Source organism: Neocloeon triangulifer, unplaced genomic scaffold (assembly GCF_031216515.1).
Source record: "Neocloeon triangulifer isolate White Clay Creek 2 clone unplaced genomic scaffold, ASM3121651v1 ptg000014l, whole genome shotgun sequence".
In the NCBI taxonomy this organism is placed as follows: Eukaryota; Metazoa; Arthropoda; class Insecta; order Ephemeroptera; family Baetidae; genus Neocloeon; species Neocloeon triangulifer.
The window spans coordinates 12,830,066-12,855,827 of NW_026775556.1; the positions used below are offsets into that span (position 1 = coordinate 12,830,066).

At 39.1% G+C, this 25,762-nt stretch overlaps 3 protein-coding genes across 16 annotated transcripts in view; 2 read left to right on the plus strand and 1 right to left on the minus strand.

Moving 5' to 3' along the window:
• Positions 1–282: 282 nt before the first annotated feature.
• Positions 283–3,359, minus strand: LOC132200637 (uncharacterized). 11 transcript variants are annotated; one of them, XM_059626262.1, is made up of 15 exons: positions 3,214–3,359; positions 3,064–3,153; positions 2,537–2,658; positions 2,301–2,421; positions 2,107–2,248; positions 1,969–2,043; positions 1,834–1,905; positions 1,493–1,776; positions 1,321–1,416; positions 1,203–1,271; positions 1,085–1,153; positions 967–1,035; positions 849–917; positions 731–799; positions 283–623 (listed from the first exon to the last, which is right to left on the minus strand). In XM_059626262.1, exons 3-15 carry the CDS (start codon positions 2,651–2,653, stop codon positions 511–513), a joined length of 1,365 nt encoding a protein of 454 aa, XP_059482245.1. In that variant the 5' UTR covers positions 2,654–2,658; positions 3,064–3,153; positions 3,214–3,359; the 3' UTR covers positions 283–510. The 11 variants fall into 11 exon arrangements, with proteins under 11 accessions (XP_059482245.1, XP_059482248.1, XP_059482247.1 ...); XM_059626265.1 differs by having other exon boundaries at positions 1,321–1,413; positions 2,983–3,153; XM_059626264.1 differs by having other exon boundaries at positions 852–917; positions 2,983–3,153.
• Positions 3,360–3,440: 81 nt separating this feature from the next.
• On the plus strand, positions 3,441–5,491 carry LOC132200639 (AN1-type zinc finger protein 2A-like). Its single transcript, XM_059626271.1, has 7 exons — positions 3,441–3,597; positions 3,715–3,851; positions 3,956–3,998; positions 4,060–4,243; positions 4,303–4,457; positions 4,629–4,767; positions 4,882–5,491. Exons 2-7 carry the CDS (start codon positions 3,797–3,799, stop codon positions 5,095–5,097), a joined length of 792 nt encoding a protein of 263 aa, XP_059482254.1. The 5' UTR covers positions 3,441–3,597; positions 3,715–3,796; the 3' UTR covers positions 5,098–5,491.
• A 1,151-nt stretch (positions 5,492–6,642) lies between these two features.
• LOC132202030 (cyclic AMP response element-binding protein A-like) overlaps positions 6,643–25,762 on the plus strand; it is a 47,978-nt gene continuing 28,858 nt past the window's right edge. For 2 of the 4 annotated variants that reach the window (XR_009442335.1, XM_059628664.1), the window contains exon 1: positions 6,643–6,994. Coding sequence is in view for 1 of the 4 variants with exons in the window: in XM_059628664.1 (XP_059484647.1) it covers positions 6,923–6,994 (72 nt within the window). In the remaining 3 variants the exon portion in view is untranslated. The remainder of the gene's footprint in view (positions 6,995–25,762) is intronic. The other 2 variants (XR_009442333.1, XR_009442334.1) reach the window with 1 other exon arrangement.

Below are 25,762 nucleotides of genomic sequence, written 5' to 3' on the forward strand. Positions count from 1 at the left end.
ATTTATTTCCTATTGTCAGTGCAAATAGCTATTCCATTTGTGTGTGTGGGAAGCATCCTTTTATTATTCTATATAATGTACTGCGTTTAAAAAATGAGGAAGATTAATTTGCTTTATGGACTGAATTTCAGTTAGAAGTTTCTCCATATAATAACGTAGAACTTGTACTTATTTATTTTAATATAATTGAAGTCGAATTTCCCAAAAGTATACTCTTCGAGAGATGTACTTATTCACATGAGCTTTAATAGCAGTTTAATTAAATTACTAGTGCAAACAACATTGAATCTATCAAATCTATTCAATATTGTGTAACACTCTTCATACAATACATTATCATATTCACTACATCACTTTCAAATATTCAACAGATTTAAATATTTTTTAATTATCCTGCTTGAAAACGAGTGATGAAAATTTTTTACTTTAAAAAAAAATTGAAACTTGTCCCCCAAGTTAATTTACAAGGCATTTAGAGAAAGAGATAGTTGCTGGGAATTATCAAACCTTCTAAATACTTCTCTTGTTGATGCCCAGCTGGTTCATTTGAGCAAACTCCAGGTCACACTCTTCCAACTCTACATTTTCCACTGCAGTGAATCTATTCTCAACAGCGCCAGATCCTATAAATAATTTTTTTTTTTTAAATAAAAGTATATTCGAAATATAAAATGTTTAAGAAAGGAAAGATAAAGCTAAATAGTTATTGGATAAAAAGAGAATTGTTTACTGCTTGTTCCTCGCTCAGCAACACTTCCATGAGACAGGGAATGGTGAGAGAAGGAATCAAACTGTCCACCTTTAAAATTTGTTTAATTATAAAAATAATATCATTATAAATAGCTTACTACTTGTAACTTGCTCAGCAACACTTCCACGAGGCATGGAATGATGAGAGAAGCAATCAAACTCTCCACCTTTAAAATTTGTTTAATTATAGAAATAATATCATTATAAATAGCTTACTGCTTGTAACTTGCTCAGCAACACTTCCACGAGGCATGGAATGATGAGAGAAGGAATCAAACTCTCCACCTTTAAAATTTGTTTAATTATAAAAATAATATCATTATAAATAGCTTACTACTTGTAACTTGCTCAGCAACACTTCCACGAGGCATGGAATGATGAGAGAAGGAATCAATCTCTCCACCTTTAAAATTTGTTTAATTATAGAAATAATATCATTATAAATAGCTTACTGCTTGTAACTTGCTCAGCATCACTTCCACGAGGCATGTAATGGTGAGAGAAGCAATCAAACTCTCCACCTTTAAAATTTGTTTAATTATAAAAATAACATCATTATAATAATTTTACCATCCATAGAGTTGGATTTACAGGCACTGTACTGGACAAAACCAGAAGATGATTGAGCAAAATGTTTCCTTTCCATTTCAGAGGAGCTGGTTGCTGCTGCACAACATATAGTTTTAGGAAAAGAAATAAATAAACTTTTTATGTTTTCTTTTAATTTTGATATAAATTTTACCTTCGCGATCAGATTGGCGCCAAGAATATTTTGGACTTTGCTCATCACCCCCGTGTTTTTCAAAAGAATAATGAGGAGTGTATTTGTTCTCCATATAGGGGTGGGATGGATCAGTAGTTTTGTATGTAGTGGGATGGTATATGTTGTGCAATTTGACATCCTCAGGGGTGCTTGCACCACAATCACTGCCTCCTCCACCTCTTCCGTCAGTACTAGCAAGCCAAGTCTTCACATGTGTGATGCTTTGCTGCTCCTGAGCAAATGCCTCATCATAATCATCTCTTCTAGAGGATGAAATTTATATGAATTTTAATTGAGTTGTGCCTAAATATTTTCCTTACTCATATTCATTGGTGGAATATTTGTATCCAGAAAAGCTGGCAGGCGAGTACCGGTCACTTCCACCCTGAGACCTGGTAAAGCAATAATAATTAAATAGTTTTTGCAATTTTGACAAGGAAGCATAAATTTTTTACTTGGCTGCACTGGTGATGATCTCAGCATGGGGATGATAAAGGGTCTCTTTCTTCTTTCCAAAATTTTTTGGGTAGCTGAATGAAATAACCAAAGCGAATTAAAAAAAAAATAAAAAATAAAAAAACAAAAGCTTATACAATCGAACTTGAAAGAGCTTGTTTGCTGGATCATATGTGACTGGTGTTTCAATTTCATCCCAGTCTTCTTTGCCAAGCACATCCCTTTTTTCAAATCCAAGCATGGCACATGAGTTACGAGTTTCCTGAACGTAACTGTCAACTAAAAAGTATAATATCGTAAAATTTCGGAAAAAAAAAATTAATCATCATACTGTCACGCAGTTGGCCATTTAATCTGTCAGGACAGATTTCCATGTGCAAAGGCATTTCCTCTTCAAATTTGAAATGGGTTGCATTGAAAGGGCATTTTGAATAATTCCTGGGTCTGTGCCGCTGCCAATATGTAAAGAGAACATAAATTTCAGGCATTATTAAATGCAATATTATTGTAGCAAAGTCTAAATATGATTAAAAATAGGCAAGAAATATCGTAAAATTTTTTTCTTACCTCACGACACTTGACGAGATGAGTTTCCATGCTCTTCAGTTTGATTTTGTGATTGCTATCGTAAGGGCAGATTCGAATGGCCTCGATATCAGATTCTCCAATCACTAATTCAGCCATTTTCACTAAGAGTATAAGAAATTATGTTGTGGGATTTGGATAAGGAAACATTCTAGCAAAAACGGTGTGAAAATTTGATTTTTTTTGGCAAGAATTTTAAAGATTGATTTCAAATAATTATGTACATTATGTATGTATGTAATTCAATTGATGTACATAATTTATCTGTTTATAAGAGCGACAAACTAAGCACTAAGCTTTTCTCATTCAAAATTTACATTAATTACATATTGTCATGAAAACGAATAATATAATTTAAGATTCTAATGCATAATATATGCGAATTGCAAATAATGCAAAATTAACGAAAAATCTACATTCTTCCGTACAAATTTCACGTCACGACGTTGTCAAAATGTCAAAAATCGTCTGGGTATAGCCACAAGCGGCCAAGGATGCTCCTTTTTTACGTTTTTTGTCGTCCAACTGGCGTTACCAAGAGGCAATACTTCTTGCACTGCAGTCCCACGAGTCCCACGTCTATAACACAACTGTCACAACTAACCAACGAATGGAGGTTTTCTTTCAATTCTTTCCTCACTTCTAAAAATTTCAATTACCTGACAAATTCTTACAGACACAGACCGGCACAGCGCAGTCTAAAGTTGCAAAATGTGGTTTATGCTTTATGGAGTTTATGGTGTGGTTCCGAACAAGATCCGAATTCCGAGAGATTGTTGTCATTTTCAATTTTCATCCACCAGGTGCCCTCTTAGCTCAGGCAGTTCATCGTTGTAGTTCCATATTACCAGATAGATGGAAGCACTTGGTTCGGTTGGCCATTGCATCTGCGCTCTCGATGCAATTTTGTTTTTTCTTGTTTCGTTTTCACTCGCCCTCGTCTAGTTGGTCTAGTCGCCAAAATCAGCTGCGTTGAATACACTTTTTGACAAATCATGCAGCGGTGAATGAGTAATCCTGCGGCCCGATTTTCCTGTCTTCTGGTAAGCACGAAGTCATTCCTTTCGTCAGTTTGCGTAAGAAAAAAACGACTAGAAAATTCAAATTATTACGCAAAGTGTGTAAAACCTTGACGACTTAAAGTCATTTCCTTATTGCAGCAGGTTTAGTCGCACATCAGCTCTCGACTGCAGTCGACGTGTGAATATTGAAAACTGCCTATTAGAAAAAAAGAGGTTGAAGATGGAATTACCCGATTTGGGCGACCACTGCTCCGAGCCATCCTGCAAACAATTAGGTATTTCTCGGTATTTCTAGTTAATTTTTTGTTTAGCATAAAAACGTTACTAAAAATTAAACTCTGGGGGCATAGATTTTAATAAAAATTCATCTGACTTTTAGATTTTCTGCCTGTGAAATGCGATGCCTGCAGTCAGATATTCTGGTAATAATACATGATTTTCTTAAAGTAAATAAATTTTAATCGTAATATTTTTGTCCATCAGCCACGCCCACATGAAATACGGAGATCACAAATGTCCCTCATCGTACAAAAAAGATGTCCAAGTACCTGTGTGCCCTCTTTGCAATCAACCCGTCCCTGTTGGCAAGAATCAGCAAGCAGATTTCGTAGTCGGGGCCCATATTGACAATGACTGCCAAAGTCAACCAGCCCAAGCAAAGAGAAAAGTACAAAAAATAAATCAGAATGAATAAATTTCCTAATGGCTCAAAAATAATAATTGCAGGTCTTCGCCAATAAGTGTTCAATGAAAGGGTGTCGCCAAAAAGAAGTTGTTCCTGTTCTGTGTGCTGATTGCAGTCTGAATTTTTGTCTCCGGCACAGACACGAGCAGGACCACCAGTGTGAGGGAAAGGAGGCTGGGAGGAGACGGAGGGCTGCGTAAGTAAAAACTAGACTTTTGTGAAATGAATGTTTGAAGAATATAAAGTGCAATGAGAATATTTTTGTTTAGAAAACAAAATAGCTCTCATCAGTACTTACTTGTTAGAGGATTGATTTAATTTATATTGAAAATTAAATTAAATTTCTTTTTTGTTTTATAATTTATAGTGAGGCAGCAATGAACAGACAAGGCAGCTCCTCTGGGTCTGTGCAGAGTGTCTTCTCAAGTGCAGCAAGTGCTGCATCAAAAATGTTCTCAAGAGCTCCTCGACAGGCACCTCCAGTTTCAGCAATCCAGGGATCAATGGTGAGAATTCTCATTAATGGATAATTCATGATTATTTGAAATCCTAACTCAAGTCAATAACAAATCCTAAGCACTTAACTAAAACTTGGTTAAATCATAACAAAATCTGTCCAGAGTGAAGACGAAGCCCTTGCAAGAGCATTAGCAGCCTCAATGAATTCCACATCTGCGCCTAGTCAAGCAGTGCAATCGCCAACTTTGACGCAGCAGGAGGAAGAAGATCGGCAATTGGCTTTTGCTTTACAGCAAAGTGAGCAGGAGGCGCGGCAACACCAGAGGACTCGAACAGCTTCTGGAAATTCAAGCAGCAAAAACTGCAATGTTTCTTGATTCTCACGATCAGTTGCAAGTTCTCAGTATTCAATCACATGCTAAACAGGAAAATTTTTGATTTTTCTAGACAAAGCAATATGGTTTTACTGTTTGACCTTCATCAAGTTCACTTGATCAGCTGTTACACACACCTATATACACATTCTGTTCAACACTGTCCAATCTCTCTCTACCAGATGAGCTATTCTTGTGATAAATTTTATGCTGATTTTATTCTATACTACTACACAATCAATCACTTTTACCTGCATATTCTATTTTAATGACATGTATTGTTCCTTTGTGGAACACTATTTTGTTGTAAATATTATGTCCATACACAAGAATTATTATTTCGATTGTTCTTTTTTGGTAAAAAAAAACCTGTGAAAATAAAGGAAGGTTTTGGGAATCATGAAAATTTTTTAAGCGAAGTCCTCAAATTACAAATTAATATTATGCAATTTAAATTTAATTTTTTTTTATAGATTTATTACCACTTTTCCGGAGAAATTGATATAATATAATAAATCTTAAATTTATTGTAATGGAATATGAAGATAACAGGCTGCCCTTGTTGGAATTTTTGGTTTTATTAACATACACTGCTAGTAAAAACTATTTTTTGTATTATTATTGTTAGAAAAATTGCGTCACAGACCATGACTGAAACTGAAGGAAGTTTTTATTATATTTTTAACAATTGAAAAACTCCATGAGGGTAATTTCCGTTTTCTTAGCTCGATAAAGTTCTTTTCGAGTGCCAGCTTCTTCACTTGAATTGAACATGTTAAAAAATTATATGAAATGAGGATAAACAATTCAATAGATAGTCTTAATGCAGATATATTAATTTTTGTGTGTGTTAGAATCACGTTTTAAAAGGGTCCTGCTGAAAAATGTCATTTCGTATTTTTTTTAGCAAAACTATTTTTCGTGTGCTGTTTATTTTTCGTTGAAAGAGATAAAGTCAAATCTGGATTGGTATTTTTACCGTGTGGAAAAGAGTATTATTATATTGCTTTTGGTTTTAATGTACTCCTTGAGTGGAGGTGACAAAAAACAAAAGCATGTAAAGTTAAAATTTGACTCACTATAATTATCGATAATTAATTATTATTTGTTCCTTTGTTGTTAAAATATTAATATCAACATTATTTTTCTCGTGAGCTTAAAATTCCCTGTAATTTTACAACAAAATTTTAATGCGACCCCGCAATTCAAGAGTTGCCAAAAAAATTAAAAACACGATTCACAAAAGTTTTAAAAATCTTAAAGTGCTGACTGGAGCGCGCCCTTCAGGATTCAACAAGATGCGCTTTTTCAGCAGCGACGACTGCGGCCAATCAACGGCGAGTTCGTGGTAGGCTGCGTGAGGGTCATTGAATCCGTGCCCCGCCCACCCTGGCACGCCGCAGTTCTCCAGTGACGGAGAGTGCTGCCGAGGAACGGAGACCCCTGGTAGAAAACAGGTGGATTCAGAGGGGAATTTGGTAGGGAGTAAGAGCGCAGGCGTGGTACCAGCGTTTCGGCAGCCGTCTGCGCGGCTCGGCCAGAGATAGGGCATCAGCATTGCGAGCCGACATAACTGCAACGCGCCTCAATTCAACAGGTTGCATACTCGAGGCAAGCAGGAAACTCGGCACCGCTCACACACACTCACATACGCTCTCCTCAGACGCTACTCAGCAAGCCGGTGGGCGTGGCACGACGGACCTTTAACACAACAAATTTCGCACCGGTTTCAACGCGAGCAAGTGCGAACCAGAGAGACTCGCGGCTGCGGTTTCGGTCCTAGACGATTTCGGCGCTTTTCCCGACGACGGCTCACCCCTTTCTAGAGATGGATACCTTCGGAGTGGACAAGGTCTTCTACGAGGACCTCACAGAGCTCTGGGACTCGGATATGGAACCGGTGAGTACCAAACTGAAATAATATATTTTAAAATCAATCTATTTTATAATTTAATTTTTCAGTCTATTAATTTATTTAAAAGAAATTTACAAAGTGCTCAATGCATTATTATTTATTTATATAATGAAAATATGAAATTCATAAAAATTATTTTAACTTGAAGAAATGAAAAGATTAATACTGTTCATATTTTGTTGTTTGTGATTTTGGGTATATTATTAATTTTTGAATAGACTTTCATTCATAATTAAACAAAAATTCTAACTCGGCGTTCGAATTTTTAACTCAATTTCCTCATTGACCTCGTTTGGTTGAAAAGCAAGCCCGGCATAACTTGCCTCTGTCTGAATTTTAAATTAAAAAAATAAACCACCCGTAAATATTATTGTGCAAGTGAAATTCCTGCAGGACACAAAACGGCGAGCAGAAAATTCTTCATTTTAATATATACCTGCAGGATGTTGGTCCCGCGAGTTTGGACGCTTCAACTTGGGTAACCAAATAAGGGGGAAGGAAGGCGCGCGCGGCGACATAATTATTACTCAACTCGCGGCTTCGGAATTTCAACCCCGTGTTTAGTGGTTACAAAATGTACTCAAAACTCGGGAGAGGGAGGAAACGAGATATTTGTTGAAAAGACGCCACCCAGCTGAAATCTTTTCTCTGATAAGATTTAATTTTACAATTTACAAATGTGTGCAACCGCGACTTGGACTTTCCCCATTTGAACAAAAAAAAATAGGGGTGTTGTTCATTTTGTAAGCTGATAAGCTCCATTCAAATAACACATGCGATGTGAAACGGAAGCTGGGACGGATTATCAACCATTTGGTGTAGTGTGAAAAGAATCTGGATAAACTTTTCCATATTAAGGAAAGTGCGATTAAATAAATGAAAAAAAAACGCGCCTTGCAGTTGAATGACATAGAACAGAGAGGACCATTTGCGCCCCATGTGACTGACGCCTCAACAGGGTGCTCTTGCATGATAGGGGCGGCTGGGGACACGTGCGAGCAGCCGAATGTATAAAAAATTGAAGGCGGGCGTCTCCCTATTCCGAATCTCGCGTAAATACGCCCGCATGGCCAAAACTGACGCTCGGTTTGAAATACAAAATTACACATACAGGCCGGCGCGTGCGACTGCTTCGACTCAATCAATTGCAAAAATAATTTCATAAGTACGCACAATGTAATCTCAACACCGGAAGCCAACTTGATAAAATTAAAAAAAAAATTATTATATTTTTCTTCTTGTAAATACTAATCTGTGCGAGAGTTGCAATTAAATCAAAATGTGAATAACCTGCCTCTAATGGCCTAGAGCACTTACAAGGTAATGGGCGTATAGCAGAGTGGTTGCTCGTAGACAAATAATTCCCATATCATGCGCTTCCTGATCACAAGGAACTAAAAACGCAAGCACATTTTTTTCTGCATTTATTTTTTTAATATGTATTGGATGTATCCTGATATTTATTCTTGTAGTCGTTCTTTGATAATATAAGTATTATTATTTTTAAAAAGTATTTCACGTTTGGCTGAAATTAAATTGATGTTAATTAATTTTTATATTTTATTATCCTTAAAAATTCTTACGAATTGCAAGAAAATCCCATTATTTCTCAAATTAACTCAGGCAATTAAATCCTAATAGAGCAATGATAATAGTAATTTAAATTATTCCTTGCAACCGCGCAATTGAATTATTTAAATTTTACGACGCCCAATTAGAGCCGCATCTGTATTTATCCTGTGCAATAATTGTAAACGCATAACTATGAAGATTGTAAAAACTGAAGCTAGACCGCGAGGCTGCTGGCAGACACAATTATTATTGAAAAAGTGCAATAATGGTAACAATCTAATAATTACCCCCCGGAGTTTAATTGAGATTGTGTATATGAGAAAAAAAGTAATAGCGACTTCCATTCTTCGCATGAATGTTTTATTCATCAGCGTGCAAGGAACGTCCATGAAATCGGCGCGGCGTTCGTTAACTCTTTTCTCTCCTGCACGTGCAGTTCATAAATACAAATCGCGCAGAGAGTGCTGCACGCCGGTGGAACCCGAGGTGTGAATCCTTGGGTGCAAACGTGAACTATTACAAGGTTCTTTCTATTGTGGCCGGCGATTTATCTCCGCGCGCGCATGCACTTAATTTCAACTCGTCTTTCTCGGCTAGACGATCTCGTCGACATTCGAGTTTAATGAACTACTTGGGATTGTGCGCGCTCTCTCCATAGCACATGGCCTTTGGTTTTGATATTGGGTGTCATAATATTGTTTGTATAGCGTGTTGAGGATAATAGAGTCGGCCTGAGAGATGAATTAAAAAAAAAATGCAGAGCGTTTAAATGAATATCAATGAACGCGGCGTGTATCGGAACGCGCCTGGGAAAGTGGCTCTTCGAGGACTTCAGCAGTGCAGCCTGTTTTCAATGAAAAACTGGCTTAATGGATTAAATTGCGGTCTATTAATACAGCGATTAAGTTAATAAAAACGAGATTTTAAATTAAAAAAAAGTTATAAAAATCAAATTATTTAATTTTTATTCAAAGTTTTGTCAGCTCCATAGGATACTCTGTTTTTATTTTGATTTCAAAACACCGGCCAAAGAATGAATCTAGTTTGTGACGTTTTATTTTATAGCAATCGCGTCCACCTCTTGCAGCAAGCGCGGCCGTCAGTCAATTCAAATTAATCGATCGGTCTCCGGAGATGCGGCGAGTCTGATTGTGCGGACGCCGAAAAAGGTCTCGCCTGCATTCATGCGACTGCTGCACAAGTCGCGCACCGAGCATGCATTTGTTTGTACGTACAATGGATTGTGCACTTTCACTCGCGGCTGCGTGTAATTATGCCCGGACGCCGCGCCGGCCGGCCGCCGGAACTATACGTTGGAGCAGTGGCGCTGATTTCGGCGTCATTTCCCATCCGTCAATACCACGCCGAGCAATTGCTTTGGTCTGATGGCAATGATAATTATTGTGGCAGACTGTTTACTGTTATAGCCTTTGTGTGTGCGTGTATGTTATTTTATTTCTTTCGGCAGTATTAATGTCTGGCTGGAGCCACTCTTGGTGCCGAGTCGAAAAAATCAGCAGAGATATTAGCCGATCGGTCGCGCGGGGCCGTCGCTTTTGAGCTCTAGTATAACTTACACACATTGATCTGTGAAGTCAGACAAAGTTATTATGTATTTGTACAGAAATATGCCAGCGCCCGGAGTTGGTACGGCTTCTCCGGAGACGTAATACTCCCAATGGAAAGTGTTCGCCACCACGGCGTGGCTAGACTCTTGAACCTCATTTCGTAACCGTTTCAAAGTGGACAAGATTCACTTCGGTCCTAATGAAATTATTGGCGCCTTTCAAAATTTACATAATATAAAAAAATCAGTTCTGTTTAAACCAATAATTTTTTTAACTTTAAAATTTAAAATTTCCAAGTTTTTCTTTTTAAATTACTTTTTCGTCGCTTTCAAAAATTGTTTGCAAATCACAATAAATTTCTTTGATTTATTTTTAAGTTCATCCTTTCCTTGCCCTATTTTTATTAAATTCCATCAAAAAAGATAATGCCAATTGTATTTTCTCCAGTAATTTTCTTTGGAGGCTACAACTTATATTTTGTCGTTTCACTCTTCCCCCTTGTGATTTCAAAAGCATAAGGAGTGACCGCACTCTGATCAAATCACAGCGCTCATTAATTTTTCAAACTTGTGCACCGGCTGGGTAGTCAAGCCACCTATTTTACTGGCGGAGCAGGTGAACAGGTGCCATACACACAAGAGAGGAAGTTGTAAAAATACGACCGAAGAAAGTGCTTGTGCCTGAGGGAGTGGAGATATTTATTTTTCGTCTCGTCGCTTTGTGCCCTGCGGAAAAAAATATGATATATTATAAAGCACAAGGGGATGCTCGGTGATAAGGGGGTGCTGGAAATAATAATGTCGGCTGGTGCATCAAACAGAGAGGGCAGCAGAGAAAGAGAATCACACACGCAGTATAAAACCTTTATCTCCTTAGAGAGAAAGAGAGAGAGATAGATAATGCCGAGGCCGAGAGAATAAAAAGGGCGAGGTTGCCAAATATGGCCGGCACATACGAATCCGGGAATTTTTCCCAAATTACAATTCAGCCCCGTAGAGAGTTGTTGTGGAGAAATGGTTTCCAAAGAGTGACGTGAGAGTTATTAATTTGGCCCATGGCATCGAGAGAGTCAACGGAGAGGAAAAGTGAAGCAAATAATGCGTGGTACAAAAGGCCATCAGTTCCGAAAAATTTAATTTTGAGAGTCACCTTTTGAACAAAAAATTGCTTTTGAGCGGATGCAATTTTGCCACAATTTTCTTCCTATTAAGGCGCAATGCAGCGATGTAAAAATAATAACAATATAAACACGCAATAAAAATCTCTCTCTCTCTCTCTCTATGCCACGGGATGAATGATATAAAGGCAGAAAATTGTTCTGTGAATGGGCTTTTGTCGGCCGGCGGATGAGAACGGCAAGTGCAACTTTTTGCTCTACGCACATCATGCATTTCCACACGCGGTGCATGTTATTTGTGTTGTGCTCACACGAATAATTATTGTTGCGGGCTGACCTATTTGCATGTGCTTTATCAAATCGCTGGCTCTTCAGGTGCAGTCAATGAAACTGCGCCGGCTGACACATTAAATCAACTCCGATTGCACCGCGCCGTTCCAATATGCATTGTCTGCGTCGCGCCACTCGCGTGATTATCATTAAATTTCTCCTCTTTTGGCTCCTGCTGGAATGGGTCGAAATTAGATATTCCGGTCACAGTGCATAAGAGTGATGCATTTGCAGCAGTTTGTGACATTATTATTTAAAGAGTTTTTAATAAATGCAGGGAAATGAAAATAAATAATGAGAAGATAAACGTATATCTTAACCTTTAGGGTCCTTGATAAAAAAATTAAAAAGTCACTTTTTCCATGTTTATTAATTTTTTGAAACATTGATTGCATTCTGCATCAATATCTTTGAAAACCTAATTTAAATTTTATTTTGTTTTTTCCCGACCTAACTCAAATAATTTTCAATGGGAAGGGAAAAATGCTTTATGAAATAACGCTTGTGAAATTTTCTGAACGAAAAAAAACCAACCGCCATTTCACATTGCCTCGTACGCTCGTCCGAATGCTGCAGTTGGAAATCACAAAATATATAGGCCGCGCGTTTCCACATTAATTTTTCAGGCTGACTTTTCTGCATCCTGTACGCAGGAAGTTTGCGTCAAACAAATGACGCCCCTCGGTCTCGTTTTGAAGCACGAGAGGGCCGTGTCAAGTATAAATGTGGGCAAAAGTTTTTGCCCAAAAAGCGTTAATGCTGTTCAAGCCGGTGCGGATTAGGCGAAAAAGTTTCCTTTCTAGATCGATTGATATAAATTTGAAAGCTCCTGTCGATGTACCGCAAAAATTTTCCTCTACATCGTCGCGCACCTTTTTCTTGATTCGTTTCTATTTAATAACCTTAAAAGAAGGCTTGTGGCGCCGAGAGCTGCAAACAGCCGCGACGCAACCAGAGGTTATATAATTTGAAAAGGCAGGCTGGTAAAACGCTTGGCCAGTCAATCGCAACTCATTGCTAGCTTTTCGTGTTTTGCACACACGAGAACACAGCGAGCAAGAAGCAGAGAAAATGCGACGAGAGAGGAACCCTTAAAGGCAATCATGCCCTGAGCGGATACAAATATTTCAGACTCACTCGCCAAAGTCAAGATCAGTCAATTTAAAACATAAGTTTCATCAAATATTACATACTTTCTTTTACTTAAATTGAAATAAATATTGGTTTGAATTGTGGATTTTAAATTATTTATTTAATAAAAATTGATAAAAAATACTTAAAATATTTTTGAAATTTTTACTTTTTAGGACATGCGTGTATTTTTCTCTATCATAAAAAGCAATCATTATTTTGTGCAATTTTCATTTGACTATTTGATCTAGAAATGTCGAATTTAATTTCAAACTCATGGGTTTTGATTTCATTTTTTATTTATCCGGGAAAGTTGGTGGCTGGCGGCCGGCGCGCATTTCCGCTCTCCGCCTCTCTCAGCAGCAAAGGACGAAAAGGGCGTTCCACAGAAATGCATTATTTTCCTGCCTGTTGACGCCATCGCTGCATCCCCACAAGGTTTCGCAATCTGTTTTGTGTGCCGGCGGCAATATATCACGCTCGGCAGTCACATTTGATATTGTGCGCCATGCAGCGAGCGCTGATTACCACTTTTCCGATTCCTTCGCTTCCGCTGGCCGTCCTAGAGAGGCAGGAGTGAACGCGATAATAAGTACCTGTTGCCCTTTCTGCTGCCAGTTTGATACAAACCAAATGTGACGAGCCGCAATTTACCCCATAAATCACGAGAAGCAAAACGTTCTTTGATTTGTGACAATTTTTCATGTGACAGCAATGACAGGAATTAATGGGTGTTTGCGAAATTAAAAGCTGTAAATAATAAAAAGGGAATACGTGACTGCTCTCGCGATCATACCATGCAATTTCAACTGCAATATTATTTCCCACGGTATTGCATCTATCTGCAAAAAAAAAAAAATCACGAGCATTTCAGATGGGCATCCTGCATCCTTTGGCAGCTCAGATGAATCTAGACTAAAATATAATGCAACAGCAATAAATTTGAAAACAAAAGCGATGCACACATCCTGCAATCTGAAATAAAAATCAAAATTTCGAAATTGGAACAAGAGGGACTGCCCATTTTGGATGTCCGTCACACAACGACCTGAAATTGATGAAGTGGTGTCTGCGTCACTTGATGAATTTAACTGGAAGTAAATATCCTATTTGTCATGGTGCCTGTTTACGTTATAGCAAAGGAAGTCGGAAGGGGCGTCATCGCCTCTCTCATATATTCATTTCAGCTTGAGCAAATTCCTTTTCCTCCAAGCCGTTGATGCCTAAAATGTTTCCCATTGACTATTATTGCGAATTATACACTGCTGCGTTTCCTTTCCGCGGAGCATTATTATTACATTATGAATCGCGCGGCGGTGCGCATTTCTAATTCTGCAATAAAAACGCCGGCATGAATGAGTCCCGGCGCAAAACGTCACGGTGAAAGGAATAAGAGGAACCGCGTCTCAAAAGAGACTCGGTATATATTGATCAAATTTACAATTCAAATTTTTTACATTCGCTTTTTGTCGCCGGAAGTACTCAAATTGATATCTCTCTTTTATAAATTTATTTTTATTTTTAAACCTTACGGAGATAATTGATGAGGATGAAGTTTTCTCAAATTTTGTGCCTGTTGAAAAAATGTATTTTTTATTTTACTTTTTATTTATTTAATTTTTTAATTTTTTATCAACTGGGCTGTGTACATTATTGCACGCTGCGATTTATGGCGTCAAGACCAAAAGAAGCGGGCTGAAAGAACGCCATTCTGAGCGCGTTTAAAGTGCGTTTACGTTTCACATCAGAGAGCAAATGAGGCGTTGGTAACATAAACAAAACGGAGGACGCGCGCGGCGGCGACTCTCCATTATTATAATATACACGCCGGCGTAGTACCTGACTCTGTGAGGAGAGCATCTCATCATTTGGTTGAGGACGTTCAGGACGCTTCACCTGTTAAAGAAATTCCTTCACGACTGTGACGTCACTCGGGGAGAGGAATGACCTCTGCTGAGAGAGGACCACAGAGGGAAAGAGGAAGGAACAAGGAGCCCAAGTTGAGTTTTGATCTCTGCCCGCTCGGAGAACATGTGGGGGACTCGCTCCAATATAATATCATCTTCCTAATCACAAATGCGCGCGGCAACACTTTCAGTTTCCATTTAGAGTTCATTATCATGCGCGTCTCTCGCGGGGCTTTGTCCCTGTTCCTCGGCATTTCTTGTTTCTGGTGAGCGCACCAGCATAGCTTATCTCATATTCAAATCTGGACTCTTCCCCCATTTATTATGTTTTAAATATGGAACCAGAATGCTGTGCTCCGAAATTTGTTAAGCGTTCCACACGACATCTGTGGGAGAATAAAATTTAAAATAATAATCTGTGGCACATAATAAATATAGATACTTTTGCTTATGTAGTAATAATGTGATTTTACATATTATATTACTATTTATTCTTCTCGGTTAAAACACAAATTTTAAATTGGAAAATAAGAAGAAGAAAAAATGGTTTACAACATTATTATAATAATAAGAATATATAATAAATTAAATTTTGTATTGACTGCGAATAATAAATAACAATAATATAAATAAGGTAAATTTCAGTTTCTTTAATAAAAAAAACATTTCAATTTCACTCTCTCAGCAATATGCTACAATACAATTTGAAACTCCTGTGTAGGACTTAAATGAGCTGCGTATTATTGTCTTCTCATTAGCGGCTGACATTTTTGACATTTCTCCTACATGACATCATGCCGCAATTATTTCCATTGCTATTGGCGTGGATATGAAAACAAGGTACCGTTACTCCGAAAATCGGAGCTGCCACTCGCACCATTCCCGGGGGTGCCGCGCGGCAATCCTCCTTTAACCAGCCGACAACAACTTGTATTATACACGTATAGGATTATATTATAGTTTTATTATTACCAAGAGCTCCCTGGACGTATATAATAATTTAGCTATCCCGGGGCCTTTCCGAGCTGCATTCCAGCACAGGCCACAGCAGCTTAAAGCTCGAACAGAACTTGTGTGTTTTATAAGACACGGAGGGAATTTCTCGGTAAATTATTATCAAGAGATTAAGAAACGCGGCAAAAACTGAGCGCGCTGCAGTGCTTTTTAAAAACACGCATTTTATTTTTGCAGCCGCCAAATTATTAGCTGATGCAGCGGCTTCGGTGTGTGTTTTATCCGCCGGATACCTAAATACAAATGCAAGAAACCCGCGTCAGGGTTTTCGCGCAGATCTGCCGCGGTGCACTTTTTGCCGTGGAATGCGAGCGCATCAGTATAAATTAAAAACGAGAGTGCTGGACTTGTCATTGCGCAAAAATGAAACAAAAGTTTTTGAAATCAGCATTTTTTGCCTCGAGACTTCTTCATGATTCCGAGAGCTTTGTGTAAACACACGGTGAATGCAAAATAAATTTTTTGTCCAAACGATAGCACGGCCCGGGAGGTGCCAATGAACCGCCACTTTTCGTGTCAGCAGCGCAGGAATTCGCAGCAATAAAAGATAAACATAAATAACCATCTTGGCATATAGAATTGAAATGTCTGAGCGGGTTTATGAATTATTTGATTTGGCAGCCGACTCTCAGGAGGAAGTGTTGATGGACAGTAAAGCCGAGTTTTTAGAAGCACCGGCGATAATAATGGCTTGTGATTGCCACCTTTTGCTAATGGCCTCGCCATCACACGCCGCAAAAGAGCAGCGCACCCTGTTGTTGCGCGCAGATTGATGTGCGCTTCAGAGCAAGCAAGCCAGGACAGAATCATGGCATGCGGTGCACATGCAGGATGATTTGACGATGATAATGATTCTCTAACCAAGCAGTAATGGGGTCACGGAGAACATGATGCCACCACTACCACCGCCATGTACATAAAAATACACTCGGCGCATGCATTGCTGGAATGACTTGAAATTCAAGGGATAATTATACACCTTGCTCGCGAGCTCCGTTTCAGAAATACACCCGATACCACCCACCGCACTGAGAGAGTGATAATTTTTCAAATTTAATCATTCGCCGGTTCGCGGAGGCACGCCGTGATGCACGTGATTTATTTTGCGAGAGATAAGAATCGGAGAAAATGAAAATTGCAGCGGAGAATTCCAATTTGTTGTTCACGTTGTTTGTCTCGAACAATTGGGGAATTTTTTCCTTTTAAATGTAGGTTAGAGGAACGGTTGATAAAATTATTACAAAAAGATAATTTTGATTTTATTTAAAATTGATTTGAAGATTGTAATTATGGAAATACCTTTTTGATAAGATAATCTTTCTGTCTTTTTTTCCAATTATCATATTATTCTCTCTACTTCAAGAAAATCTGAATTCTAACCTTGAGATACAATTTTTACACTTCCATTTTCGTAAATTTGAATCAGGAATTATTTAAATAAATATAATTATGTTAGAAATAAATTAGTTCTTTAAATTTGATCTTTGTATTTTGCAAGACCCTTATGAAATGATTCTGAAACAAGATTACGTAAGGAGCAATAGCAACTTTAAAACGCTGATAATTTGCAGCTCGCGAATCTAGAGAGTTAAGATCTGATATAAACCTCCTCTGCCTGAGACTGTCACTGCCAGATGCGATAATCATCAGTCCCTCTGCTGTGTCTTTTACATTATGTACATACAGGACAAGCGTGCATTTGAGTGTGCGACAATGTTGGGCATAAATGCCGGCGTATCGATTATTGGTCTGTCTTTTCGCGCGTATTTATCTTATCTGCGTGCGAAACTCGCTTCTCGAGCCGCGCACCACGCGAGCCCACTTGAAAAAAATCAGAGTCGCCCGAGGTCGATTTCCTTTTCTAATTTTAATGAACCCTCCTGGTCACCGATCATTGTTCGGAGAACGCCGTCAGACGAATTATGATTATCTATTCGTCCGTGTTTGGTTGTCAGAAAATCTAGGAGCCACAGTCTGGTGTGGTCAGCCGCCCTGGGCTACAAATAATATAAATGTCCGACTGATATCATTCCAGAGCTGCGTACGTGAGAGCATGAAATGAAATGATCTGTAACAAACGCTCCGGCCGGAGTGTGTTTTACGTTTCTATTTATAAATAATAAACGTATGGTTTATGTCTTTGGCACTCGCAGATAAATCTTTTCAAATGCATGAACTCGCTCAAAGGCTGAGAGCAATAATAGGGAATGATCTGTTGTCGTGTTCGCTTTATGTAAAATGACGAGATGCGGTTCACAATAATCTTATCTGCACTCCTTTTCGTGCTGGGCATAAACTCCTCCTCGTGTTCTCACACATGTAATTAAAACTGCTGCTTCGAAACGCTTCAAAGCAACAATAGTCAACAATTTTTATCGAATTGGAACGTTCTGCTGCCTAGAGATTAGTTTTTTGAGCGTTCATATTTATATAATTGTGATTTGCTTCCGACGTTGGAATATAACGCGCGTAGCCAAACCGGTGCATGGGAAAGGGTTTGTTTGTGGGTTGCGAACATATCAGAGAAGAAAACTTTGAAACTTACTCTTGGCAACTATTTTTTTGCGGTCGTGTACGCGGAACAGCAGCGTCTTGTATGACAATGGGGCTGTTGTGCGGACGCCCAAGCAGCCGGTCTCGCGTTTCATTCGACTAATCGGCCGTCAGGAAATTTAATTTGGATCGCAAACCAGGCGGACAGCGCGTCTGTTTTGACCAGATTAATTGCGTCTTTGTAGCGTCTTCATTTGGAGCTGCTATTGATCCCAGATGGCTCTGGACAAAGTTAATTTTCTCCAAAAATTTTGAATAAATATTTAAATTTAATTTCAGACTAATTTATTATCAAAACATATATTTTGTTGTTGATCTCAAGTCCAACCAGCTTCGCAAACAAACGATACAAGATTGTTTATTTGTATTAATAAATGATATGGAGCCGAGCGAGTTTCAAGTCGCGGAGAGAGAGGCGGATGCCGGTCGCGGCCGGTCGAGCTCCGTTGCAGCCCTGCCTCTGCTCTGGCTAAATTGTATGAAATAGCATTGACCATGACACTGGACCGGACTTCTACTTCTTCTCTCTGAAATGACGCAACAAGTTCCCAGATTGGATGTGATGTTTGCCGCCGCCATCCGCTCTCGCTCGGCAACGCAAATATCTGCCATAGGTTATGACCGTCGCGTCCAGCACGGTGCGCATCCATCGGTGGTGACAATGGCGGCGGCTGCTCTGTCGTTTTTCGCCGCGCACTCCCGGCCCGTAACTCAATAAAGAGCCGTGCTATTATACCGGCGAAGAGGTTTATCAGCCGAGCAGATTGCACTTTTATGTAATAACAACATCAGCCTCGCCGCTCGATTGCGGAGGGACGCGCCGGTTGTTTGAACACGGAATTCGCAGAAATGATTGCTGCAAAAATTCAACTTATAAAAAAAATTATTTCAAAATGAAATCGTAAATTTAATTTTTTTTAAATTATTTCAAGATAACAAATTTATTAAAACGAGGTGTAATTTTATTTTTGATAATTTTGGGAGGGGATAATTTTAAATTTTGTATTTAAAAGAGAAGATCCCAAGAAACACAAGTTTGGAGTCTATAAAGCATTTAACTTCAAATGGAGGAGAATCACAGGCGCGCCTGCAGCACATGTGCCCAGTCCTTGATTGAAAAATTAAAGACCCGCAAGAGGAGAAGAAGTTTGGATTGAGAAACTATAGCTAACTAACTTCCATGCCCTTTCCCAGAATGATGCGGAGAGAAGAAACAAACAGAGACGGCTTCTCTCGCTCTCAACTTTGGTTTATTATCGCTCGGCGTTTGATGCCCCGCACAAAAATAAAAATCGCCCAAAGCCAGTTTTCTCCAAACACGCGTAGAAAACGAATGTCAACATTATATCAAGGCAAATTTTAATTTTCGCACGCGCCTACCACGGTGTGCGGTGTTGCCAGAGCTTCATTCTCTATTTTGCAGACTTTTGGAGGCAGGTCGATGACTCGCGGCGCGGCTCATGCTATGCCATTCACTCGTGCGCACAGATGGATTTCTTGTATTTGCTCCGTGGTCCCGTTCACGCCGTTTCTAGTGGTTGGGATCGGTATTTAAATTGACGCGCCGCCGCCGTCACTTTTTGTCAATCAAAAATTCCTTGTGTAGATTTGCTCTTCGTGATTTGGCATTGTTGTTTTTTTTCTCCTCCCATGACCTGCCTGTTCTACTCTTGCCGCATTTTCCCTAAATTAAAAATTAACAAGCTTTCGCAAAGATTTCTCGCGGCTTCTCGGAAAAGTTTGAAGCCTTCTTATCTATCACTAGCTCAGGAAGCTAATAAAACATCACAAATTATGAGTGTTTTCTAATTTATGGCTCCATTCACGCCGCGCGATCAAATAGAAGAAAAAGCAGCTCCCTTCCACCTGATGCGAATCCACTTAAAATCGGTCTTATCACGATCGCCGGCCGGCGGCACATTCTTAGCCATGCTCTCCGGCGTCGGCAAAAAACGACCCATTAATTTATTAAGCTGCCAAGCAGCATTACTTTTATATATACGTTGTGAAACGAAAACGATTTTCTTCAGAGCTCGGATTATTTTCCCGACTCATCTCGTATTTAAAATTATTCCCCGGCCGGCGCGGCATGAGCAGTTGTTTACCTTTTGACCCGACCGACCTTTGCCGCGCGGTGCTCACAGGTGAAGATGAACCCTCTCTATTCCTTTTCATTTTTTTTCTCATTCCTTTCGCTCGTGCACCTGTACTCATCATCTCCGGCGACCTGTTTCGGCTCGTTATGAGGAAAGTATATATGCAAATAACCAGTTCTTTCAATCACGGTGAGAAAGAAAGAAAGGATGAATTGCCAAGCGGTGCAGCATCCTTTCCAAAACCTCTTTCGTTCTTTCTCTCCCTTTTGGAAAAAGGTCAAAATTCCGCCGGGCCCCTTACCGGATCGGATGGATGGTGGTTCATGTCGTGTTATCCTGCACGTATATTTTTTATACACGCACATGCATCACACGTGTACCTTTCACATTTTATCTTATTCATGCGATCAACCTGTTTCAAATTGCTGCCGCTCGAAAGGGATTTTTAACGAACCAATACAGCCGACTTTTTATTTACATAAAACTTAAAAGAAAAAGCTCTAAAGAGACAATCAAAATAAAATTGAGATTTTTAAAATATATTCTTCTCTTATTTTTAAGCAAGCAAACGCATCGTCACTCTTGAAATGGCGCGCTTTGTTTAATTGTTCCGCATGCTGCTGTATTTGTTTGTTTTCCAGTTCAAGAAACTTTTCTTTGCTGCTGTGTGATGTTTTTTTCACACTTTGCCACTGTGATAAGGGGTGAGGCGGTGCGAAGTAAATTTTATTTTCATTCCATCGGCGCTTGAAAGATAATTTAACTAGGCCGTCTTTTACTAACTATAACCATGGCTACACTTTTGAGAATGTCTGTGCAAATGTAAACACCCTACGAAAAGTGCGAGCCGTGCTTTTCTGGGAACAGCAATTAAGGGGGTCTTACTGCGAGCTCAGTCATGATATTTTTACAACTTGGCTGGCATAAATCATTGGCAGGGGGAAAGCGATAAACGAATGCACGATTCGTAATGCATTTGCGCTGCGAGACATATTTAATATCGTATCTATAACGATCCTAGGCAAAATGTTTGCCGGAAAGCATATAAATTTCCATGATTTACAGCAATAAAACTATTAAATGAACATATTATTAAACTGACAATTTTATATAAACACATTTGTAGTAGAATGCTGAACGATATTGAAAAAAAAAAATTAATTTCCCGTAAAGTATTTTTCGAAGGTTAAAGGAGGATGCATTAGAATAAAATTTTGCTTGTGAATTATTTATTTTCTGTGACTTAACAGGACAAAAATATGACATTTCCATTTCTTTGATCCTGCATATATTTTTTAATTTTCACTTTTCATTTGGAAAGAAAATTATACAAAATTAAATCGTAATAATTTGGAACACTTCATTTTGAAAAATTACATAATTCAGTTCCATCTCGGCGGGTGACGACTGTGGGAAAATCCATTAGCATCTTGGCGGTTTGATATTCTCCAACTTTGTTTACACATTGAGCTCCCTCGTCTGCGCGGAGGCGGCGAAATGGTAAAATATATAGGAACGCAAGTGCTTAAAAACTGCTCTTCAAAAAGTCCACGGAGAGAGAAAGAAAGGAATGCATTCATGCTGCACGTCTGCATGGTAATTGAGGGCACGAAATAAAAAAGTCACTCGCCTAATTGAAGGATAAATGGCGCACCGTTAGCTTGCAGAATTTTTTCTCCCGCGAGACGGACGAAACGAAAATTCCGCTCACGACGGCAGGTGGTTTTGTGGGTGTTTGTGCGGCGCGTGACGTCAATTTTCTCTCTCTCTCTTTCTACCTTTCCCAGCAATAAAATCATCATAAAATTTTGGCAGTGACGCTTTCGCGTTGTTTGAATTAAGCGGTGTCGTCACGAGAGGCAAAATCTCGTTAGCACCGCACTGCTTTTTCGGCGCATGAATGGTAACGCAGGGAGGAATAATATCGCGCTGCACCCCTTGGGCGAGCGACAAACTCACTCTCTCTATGCTCGTCCTCGCCGCCGCCACTATGGCTTCCTCATAAATAATTGAATTACTCGACGCTTCGAGTGCGTATGTGCGTATGCGGCTATTCTCGGCTCCATTCTATTATTGGCACGCGTGTAATTTCATTATTCAAAACGGCGCTGATTGCTTATTCGATTACGTTGTGATCGGATTGACCCGCACCACCAAGGAAACGCGTTTCTCTTCTTTATTCCCTCTGAAACAATAAACCACTTCAATTGACGCCCGTTTGCGATAAGAAAAAAGAGAGAAAAGTGCGTTTAAGGAGAATACTGGCCTCGGGCTGCTGCTGATTAATTGTAAACCGGCAGATATCAAAATTAGAGCATATCTTATCTCTGTGTATTTAAGGACCGAACAACTGCCGAAATTTCGTGTTGTTCGTTGCATCAAAGATGGCAGAAAGCGAGTTGTTTATAAATCTGACAATTTTAATTCAATCTAAATAAAAATTGTGTAACCTTCTCGGTGCACTCCTCTCTCTTAACATTTTATTTATCGCCGAGCGCAGTTTTGCTGATGCAAATTGAATGTTGTACTCTAAAGTGGGTTCTCACAGCATCATCAAATAAAACCAAGCGACTTATTGAACCCGCTCGCGGTGCATTTTAATTGAATTTGCATTCTGCGCCGCGAGTGACCCCGGCCGGGATAAGTAAACTCACACTGAGAGGGCAGCGCACGCATCTTGTGCTAATCTTGCTCTTTCTCGGGGGCATTCAAACTGGTGCGTTTTTGTGCCACTGCTTGGGAAATAACAAACTATTACACACGCTCTTTCCAACCCGGTTTGCTGACTGGCAGATTTTTTTCCTCTCGGTTGCCTCGTTGGGAGGAATATTTTAACCCTTTGACCTTGGACAAACTTGGTTTATTTATAATTTTCTACGCTTGACCTCGACATTTTAAGTGAGTAAATATCTATTTAAGAATATAATTATTCAATGCTGCTAGCGTTTTGTTTGCAATCGGTGGTAATTAAATGTACTCATAATTTTCTGCTTCGGGAACAAAAAGATAACAACTAATATGTAGTGACAATAACACGATTTACTACACCACTTAACTCGATGACCATAGGAATACCTCTCCGTACACATCGGCGCGTGAATCTGCGGCCATTATTATTATATAATTGGAGCAGAGATTACACATAATATAGCTGTGTGAATTTATGCATACAAGCAAATTGTCGCACTTACGTCGTGACAACTTTTCTTGCAGCCGCGTTAATTTACAGCGAGATAGGTGAAGGACTGTTCGATTTTATCAGCGCTTAAGTTCACGGTCGACTGATATAGGGGTCGTGAGGTTGGCCACTTCAATGTATGCCTCAGCAGCACCAAAACGCTTGACTTATGTAATTATCAGCTTTTATGCAGAGGTCAGTCTCCGAGGAAAAGTTTTGCTTACAATTAGTTGAGGGGATTTTTGGCTGGACGTTTTGCCTTCTGCGTAGATAATATAATATATAACTGATGACCTTTGCGATTTCTTTTTTATCCACTCGACGTCACTACTGGGCTATTTTCATTCTACCGAAATAAAGAAATTTATTCATTGAACGTACGCGTTTTCCTCAAAGCGGACGAGAAGTTGATTAACACCACATCCGCGAGCGTTTTTTTTTTTTTTATTAAGGCTGCCTCTCTTTATTGTACACTTTTTGTGTTACCCGCCTTTCACCGCCGCGCCGTCTTTTTAATTTCTTTACCAGCAGCAACCCTCGCGTCATCTCGCCTTCTTTTTAATATAATGTGGAGCGAATAAAAATCCTCCTACACGAGAGCTGAGCAGCGGTACCCAGGCAGCACAGCAGCCAGATCTCATGCACCGTGGGCACGCCTCTCCTGCACGAGGTCCAGCGTTTTTCGCGCACTGGAATTCCAACGAAGGTCAAGAAATGTCGTTGCATAAGCAGCAGGCGTCAAAGCGCAGTTTCCCAAACCCTACCTTAAAAACGGACATGGTTCCGTAACCGCCGCCAGGAGGGCGCTATCTCGGTTTCCTCGCACTGGTTAGCCAATCAGTGAGTTGATAGCTTCAAATAATTTCATACGATTTGATCAATAATTTTTTTTAATTTATTTTGATGTGGAATTAAATTAACATTACCAATTTTAACTTTTTAAGAATGTAATTATGTTCCAGAATAAATTTAATAAATAATAATGAAAAATGATCTAATATTATGAAAAAATGCAAGTAGTGGTGGTGCCGTTTTGTGAAAAAATTTCTTTTTCGAAAAGATTGTTCCTAAATTTTATGGACGTAAATTGTACATTTATCAATTGGAAAAATAATCCACAGTAATAATGATGTGAAGAAAAATTTAGACAAATTTAAGCTTTTGAATATTTCAATTTTTTTAGACTGAAGAGTAAATTAATAAACTTTATCACTAAAAACACCTTTCTTAAAATTTCGTTTTCATTACTATTCAAGCTTAATTTAAATGTCTTATGTAAAAAAAATTATCAAAAATAAAAATTTTTATTCAATTTTATCCTACATCCTTGGGAAACTGCCATCGGGGCATTGAATTACCGCAGGTCGGGACCGAAAAAAGTATAGAAAACGATGAACTTTTCCTTATCGGGTGGAATGTCAAAGGGAGAAACCATCTCGACTTCCTCGAATTGTTTTCGTCAGCACCATTAGCGACACTTTTTGGACACTGGAGGAGGAGGAAGGTGAAGTGCCCTTCAAAGGTGACTGACTGGCTGAATTTTAATATGATTAAGGCGAGGCAAAGTGAGTCATGAATTAGTAGCTCGCGTGTATTCACACCTCTGCAGCCCGACAGCATTTTTCTGCAGCTCTAGCTTTCCTTTCCGAAAGGGAATTCGAGGAAACGCGACGCACGTCAATTTGATACTTAAACAAACGAGGCGACTGTTTGCTTTCATGTAGTGTTCACTCGTGAAAATTATGCAGGCGGCGAGGAGGAAGGAGCCAAGTGCAAAAATGCGCTTCGTGGAATTGTCAGGCGGCGAAAAAAAGACGGGAGCACAGATTTGAAAGGCACGATGGTTTTTGCTCTGTTGTGAGAGATGCTCGCTCGCCATCAGCTGCTGAGATTATTTATCGGCGAACAATGCGAAGCACTTGTCACTCTTCATACTTCACTTGCCAACCTGAAAAATGCTATGTTGTGCTCACGACGGCGGACAAGACTTTTCAGCAGAGCGAAAAGAGAGGGCACTCAATTATAAAAAAAAGACGCTCTTCTCCCAATGATTAACTCCTTTTTTGGAACAAATTTTAACCTATTATAATACGCTTTGCAAAACAATAAAATAATCTGGTGCAAATTTATATTTTTATGCAATTTTAAAAACATAATTTGTAAAATTAGTTTGTAAAAAGCTTAGAATAACTAATGAAGAATATTTTTTATTTCTAACTCTAATTTATATTTTTCTTTTTGTGCGATGAGAATGTTCGCGTTGAGCTGGGTGACAAAAGCGGCGTGT

Bases quoted from the DNA above. Each gene is read 5' to 3' on its own strand.
- LOC132200637 (XM_059626262.1), bottom strand. From the start codon at position 2,653: ATGGCTGAATTAGTGATTGGAGAATCTGATATCGAGGCCATTCGAATC. The intron at 1,777-1,833 runs GTAAGGAAAATA...TTCATCCTCTAG, and splicing joins TATTCCACCAATGAATATGA to AAGAGATGATTATGATGAGG. The intron at 918-966 runs GTAAGCTATTTA...CAAATTTTAAAG, and splicing joins TGCTGAGCAAGTTACAAGCA to GTGGAGAGTTTGATTGCTTC.
- LOC132200639 (XM_059626271.1), top strand. From the start codon at position 3,797: ATGGAATTACCCGATTTGGGCGACCACTGCTCCGAGCCATCCTGCAAA. The intron at 3,852-3,955 runs GTATTTCTCGGT...TCTGACTTTTAG, and splicing joins GCCATCCTGCAAACAATTAG to ATTTTCTGCCTGTGAAATGC. The intron at 4,458-4,628 runs GTAAGTAAAAAC...TATAATTTATAG, and splicing joins GGGAGGAGACGGAGGGCTGC to TGAGGCAGCAATGAACAGAC.